Source organism: Rhopalosiphum padi, chromosome 1 (assembly GCF_020882245.1).
Source record: "Rhopalosiphum padi isolate XX-2018 chromosome 1, ASM2088224v1, whole genome shotgun sequence".
NCBI lineage: Eukaryota > Metazoa > Arthropoda > Insecta > Hemiptera > Aphididae > Rhopalosiphum > Rhopalosiphum padi.
In genome coordinates this window covers 71260950-71267412 of record NC_083597.1, presented here as the reverse complement: position 1 = coordinate 71267412, position 6463 = coordinate 71260950, and the positions used below count along the sequence as shown (strand labels likewise).

At 25.1% G+C, this 6463-nt stretch overlaps 1 protein-coding gene across 1 annotated transcript; it reads left to right on the top strand.

The window, feature by feature from the left end:
* The first annotated feature begins 682 nt into the window (after positions 1 to 682).
* On the top strand, positions 683 to 4445 carry LOC132917328 (proteasome subunit alpha type-4). Its single transcript, XM_060978028.1, has 7 exons — positions 683 to 832; positions 939 to 981; positions 1080 to 1242; positions 1305 to 1471; positions 1532 to 1662; positions 1731 to 1854; positions 4144 to 4445. The coding sequence occupies exons 1-7, from the start codon at positions 830 to 832 to the stop codon at positions 4326 to 4328; spliced, it is 816 nt and encodes a 271-aa protein (XP_060834011.1). The 5' UTR covers positions 683 to 829; the 3' UTR covers positions 4329 to 4445.
* The last annotated feature ends 2018 nt before the right edge of the window (positions 4446 to 6463 follow it).

Sequence of the window (6463 nt, the reverse complement as noted above, 5' to 3'; positions counted from 1 at the left end):
CTAAAAACAAACCTTTATTGAATAAAATAGATTCATGAGCCCTTGCAAAATATTATCAACAAAGCTGCAAACAAATATAAATAAAATATTCATATAAGTATTGCGAACTGCAATTACAATATATTGTACAGACAGATCAGTAATTTTTTAAAAATAAAATGTCAGCAAATATACCGCATTATTATTTTAAAAATAAGTCTTTTGTAATTATATAAGAATATAACGTCGTATTTTTATAAATTAATGATTATTTAGGTACTTTTATTTTTTTAAATACATTTCAAATAGTATAGTCATAAAACTTAAAAAGTGCATTTCTTTTTAAACAATCATAAATTCTCATGGTTTTTGCTGTTTTTGGGTATAAAATTTAAGATATCGTATTTTGACCACGATTAAAGATTTAAGATATACCAATTACCAAGATATATCTTAGTCCCTGGCACGATTAAAGATATACCTTAAGTAATAAGTATATCTTTAATCGTGGTCCCTGGTTATATAATATCAAATATAACCATATCAAATAATATTCTATGATAATACTATCTTAAGCCGTGGTATAATCTACGACCATAGTTAGATAGTTCTATCATCCTATCATCAATTTTAAATTTCAAAGACGTTCTACATCAACTAGATTACTCTGCGTTATTCATTTAACCTTAAAAATTCCCGGATTTTAAACTTCAACTTTTAAGGATTGTCATTGTTTATCAACAATTTATTATGAGTTAGTTGGTATTTTTATTTTACAAAAATTATTAAATAATATTATACTGCTGTACTACAATTACTTTATTATAGTTTTACTTTTAATACTTTTAAAATGGTAATAAGATATAAATATATTTATATAATACTTTTTTAATCATCTTGTAACTTTTTATTAAAAATAAATAAAACTATTTTAACTTTCTTATTAACTTATTTTCTAGGCACGAAGATATGATACAAGAACAACTATTTTTTCACCCGAAGGTAATATTAATAGTTGTTTTTATATTATTATTATTATTTTTCATGTCCAGCTTCAGGTAATGAATCTATCAAATGATGCACCATATTATTTGTTGTAGGTCGATTATATCAAGTTGAATATGCTATAGAAGCAATCAGTCATGCTGGTACGTGTTTAGGCATACTTACAAATGATGGAGTTCTCCTTGCTGCTGAAAAACGAAATGTGAATAAACTGCTTGATGAAACTTGTGGCTCAGAGAAAATTTATAAATTAAATGAGTAATTTAACTACTTTTAATTACATTTTTTGAAACTAAAATATCTTAACTTTAAATTTCCAGTGACATGGTTTGCAGTGTAGCTGGTATTACTGCTGATGCTAATGTCTTGGTTAGTGAATTACGTTCTATTTCTGAACGTTATCGTATGCAATACGGTGATTCTATACCATGTGAACAGCTTGTTTCATGGCTGTGTGATGTAAAACAAGCATATACTCAATATGGAGGTATTTTTTTAAAAATAAAAACAAAAAAGTTTTAAATTATTATATTTGAATATTCTATAGGTAAAAGACCGTTTGGCGTATCTATATTATATATGGGTTGGGATTCACATTATGGTTTTCAACTTTACCAATCAGATCCTAGTGGAAATTATTGTGGTTGGAAAGCAACTTGTATTGGAACAAATAGTGCCGTATGTTTAAACATTTTTAATTTAATTGAACAGCTTACTATTATTTAACCAATCAAATTTTACTATAGGCTGCCATTGCATCATTGAAAACTGAGTATAAAGAAGGACAAATGACTTTAGATGAAGCAAAAAAATTGGCTGTGAAAATTTTATCAAAAACTTTGGATGCAACTAAACTTACAGCTGATAAAGGTATAATATATTGAAAATTGATAAAAAAATCTTTATTCACTTTCAGAGATTGAAATTAATCTCTCTGCATTATGATTCAGTAGGACAAAATTTCCAAATTCTTTCATACTTAATATTAAACATAAATTAATGTACATTTTCGTTGATATAAACTTATTTTTTAAATAAGTCTGTTGTTGAGTTACTTTTACATTTTATTTATCATTTGAACTAGCGTATAAATAAAAGATTTCTCCGAGAGTTTATATTTATTTTTAATATTAAGTCAAACATAGTATCTAAATCTTTGTAAAAAATGTTCTTGACCTCTTCTTTGTCTTTGATGGGAACATACCTATTAATGAATAAAATGTTAAACCAGAATTCTATTTCTATAAAACAAATTCTTTCATTTACTGCTTTACATTTCTTGATTCTTAATATCTGTAATTTGCAATGAAACCAACACCTAACTGGTCCAGTATTAGCATTACAAAACACAGTCCAATTACCAGTTTTTAAGTTTCCTTCTAATGCTCTTATTTCTTATATAATCTCTATAATATCCAATCAATTTCATTCAAATTTTAATATTCCTGTCGTAAAATCCTTAAGCTCCATATTTTTTTATCTCGGGCATTTTATTTGGTTGCTTTGTAATCTGGTTTTATAATGCTGTAGGGTGGTTAGCTCTACCAAAAACCCCCAATAATGAAAGGCTCAATTGTAACTGGAAAAATAACAGATTTGTTATGCCCTTTACTCTGTTGAGACCTAACTTTGTGGAAAAAAATATATTATAATAAAAAACACTTAATAATATAAGTTAAATTTTAGATATTAGTTTTTGAGTATAACTAAAATGCATGTAGCAGAATTCTTAATAATATAAAACACTTAAAAGATCCCACAAATAATATTTTTAAATTATAACAAAGTAATTAACATTAATAAGTAATATCGTCCAAATTGAAACTTAAAATATCTATTAAAAGTTCTTTATACAATTTTTAGATTTTATGATTTATGGATGAACCTTTTATAAGTTTTTATGAATTTTTAACTATAAAATAGTTTTACATTTTTTCGATTTTAAGGAATTTTGTCAAAATAATCACTTCAAATATATAAAAAAAATTGTACCTATTTATTTTTTTATATTTAAATACAGATATATGAATAATATTAGTATTGTATTAAATTTTCTAAAATTTTACCTCGAGGGGGGGGGAATACATTTTTATCAACGATTAAAAAAAACTTATATAAATTGAAAATTCCTCTTGCCTTGTGCCTTAATAATTCAAAAATAGTTAAAACATTTTTAAAATTTTGTCGTGTAATAAAAATGATATAAACATTCTATAGTTAGGTATTTAATAGTGATGGGTCGAACTCTGATTTTTTAAATCGAACCGAACTTGAACCGAACTTTAAATTATTTTTTCGAACTCGAACCGAACCGAACCTTCATATTTTCTACCGAACCGAACCGAAACGAACCTAGAATCATTTTAAGTCGAACTCGAACTTGAACTCAATATTTTTTATCATTATTATTATAAATGATACATAAGGTGCCTGTTACAGTTTATAACTTTCTATCGCCAATAGTCTAATTATTTCTATTTTTTTAAATAAATTTTGAAGAATTGTACAAATATTTGGTCTCTGAACTATCGTGGTCAGTAAGTCAGGTTCGACAAATATTTTCAAGTTCGATTTTCGAACAGTTCGACCCATCACTAGTATTTAAATGTTTTTACATAAAAATTCCTGTTTTTCCTTATTTTTTGTGTTTGTCTTTCCTGATTAAAAAAATAAGAACTGAGAATTTTTAAGTTAGATATCTCTAAAGTCAAAGCAAATATTAAAGAAAATTAATAAATTCATCATTCATTATTCTGCTCAGAATCTATAAAAACTACTAATGATTTTATAACCAACACATTCATTGCTTCTCTTAGAATCTAAAATTTTAAATGAATTTTATTATTTAAAAACTATTAATTATATGTAACTTATTATTACAAATTTATTATATATTTTAAATGAATAATAGAATATTTTATTTTTATAATATTAATGTGAATTTTGATTGTTGTATGGGCATATTTGTATAGTTTTAACTCTTAAGGTCATAAACATTATTATCCTAGTTAAAAACTTATTAATATACAAAAATAATTTGAATAATATTTAACTTTTTTTTAATCTTGGAACAAACTTTAAATTACCTACAATTTAGTAAAAAGTTTCCTTATATCACAATTATTATTTGTAGTTGATTGATATGTTTTTTTTTTTTAGTGGAAATGGCTACACTTAAACGAGAAAATGATCAGACTGTCACAAATATACTTGAAAAACATGAAGTTGAGAAACTTATTACTGAATATGAAAAAATGGAAGCTGAAATTGCTGCAGCTAAAGCAGAAGCCAAAGCTAAAGAGAAGAAGGAAAAAGATGCAAAAGAAAAAGATCAGACATCTTAAAATTAAAGAAAATATGTTTACAATTATGTATAATATAAAATTAAATTTATGAGAGCATTCTTCGGTATTGGCCTGTAATTATTCATTTAAATTAAAAGTAACACAATTATTCCTTTATTATTTTTTTATTTTACAAAACAGTTACAGTTTTATAACTTAATTTATGACCTATCTAATTATAATATGGACAAACAGGAAATGTCTCAACCATTTTCATTTAAATTATGAACTGAGAAGTGAAAGTTAAAATATCCAAACAATTCTAATGTGAAATACATTCAATTTTTTTTATACTATTAGTATTTTTGATTTACCAACTATGATAGTATATCCTAAACTGTTTACATCGCCAGTCGCTACACCTCTACTATAGGATAGCCGCCACTGTCTACAATTATGAATAGTTTGTTTTAAATGTACACATTACATTTTTTAAAACATATTTTCCTCTAAAATGATTATACTTTAATGTTTATCAATTTCAATAGCAAATTTAGTTATTTTGTTGTCTTTAAACTTGGGTTCTCAAGTGAATAAATTTATAGATTATGAAAGAATGCTTTTTGGCTATTTAGCGTACTTTAAATATAGGTATAGCATCGCCTATGGGTATGTCATTAATGTAATGGTAATTAAAATATGTCAATTGGGTTCCTGTACTTAATGTACCTAAATAAATAAATAATCCATATAGGTATCTATAAAAATACATTTTTTTTATGTCAGATCAAATTATATATTGTACCTATATTATATAATAGATTATATTTATTAATAATGAGAAGCGTCCAGTAGGTAACACTGCTGTACTGCATCCGTCATTAAGTAACGAGTGTACCTAATCAGTGCCAATAGAAGTGCAGGGCCTAATGAGTTCAGGAATCTGGTATTTTAAAATTCTTGTGCTACAAGCACCCACGGGCCTACAGTAATACCAGTGGTGGCACTACACGGTGGCCCCCCCTATAATTTAATGTTAAAAATATGCGAGTAAATAAAGAAATTGTAAATTAGTATTAATAAAGAAAATGGAGAAAAATTAAAGTTTTACTGTAGTAGATTTGTGATAATGATAAATTAGGTATATTTTTTGATTATTTATTTAGAAATATAACATATCATAACCAAAACATTTAGCAATACTTTTTTGAAAATATGGTATCCTAGGAAAAAACGACAAATGCATTTTACTTTAAAATTCCAAATATTAGTAAGAATAAATAATAATAACAATAAATCATAGTTACCAAATAGACAATAATACACAGGTATCATTACATTAACAAATATAACTTACATATTAATATATTATTATCATTACTTATTTAATATAGGTATCAACTTATCAACAATTAAATCAAAACCGTAAGTGCAAAAATTAATATAAATATAAAGTTTATTTCAAAAAACATGCTTTCGAATTTCTATACATATTTAAAAATAATTATTTTAATAATTTTTAACAAAAATAATCGTTTTTCACCTTGTCGTTTAGTAACTGTGTCGGTTTTTATCTGTCGTTTATTTCCGTGTCATTTTTTACCGATTACCGATTAACCATACATAAATGCTCCACCAGAAAAAAATTTCACCGGGTATCACCCGCTCAATAAAAAATATCTGGTGCAACCACTGAGTAATACTAAAAATAAAATAAAATTCTTTAATAGCAATTTCAAAAATATGTAATAATATTTACATATTATTACATATTATTTTGAGCCCCACACGAGTCTTCTCAGTGGGACCCAGTATTTCATTATGTGAAATTAAAATTAAATAAATAAATAAATTTATATTATGCTAGAAAATTACATAGATATTTTGTATCATCAATAATAATATAACTGCAGTTCCTTGTACCGTGTAGGTATTGTATTGACGTATTGTAGGTACTATAGTCTATATTAATCAAAATAACTATGTACACAACTTAAGAATATTATATAGCTGATAATAGATATATACTGTATATCATTTACATATATTATAAGAATAAGAAATAATAACATCAACAATAACATATTTTGTACCCATTATACCTACAAAATAAATAACATTAATAACAATAATTAACAATCGCACAACAGGTACAAAGGGTCAATTATATAAATAAAAATCCAAAACTTCACTAC

Coding starts and splice junctions, on each gene's coding strand:
- LOC132917328 (XM_060978028.1), top strand. Junction 1,243..1,304: donor AAAATTTATAAATTAAATGA/GTAATTTAACTA, acceptor TTAAATTTCCAG/TGACATGGTTTGCAGTGTAG. Junction 1,855..4,143: donor TAAACTTACAGCTGATAAAG/GTATAATATATT, acceptor TTTTTTTTTTAG/TGGAAATGGCTACACTTAAA.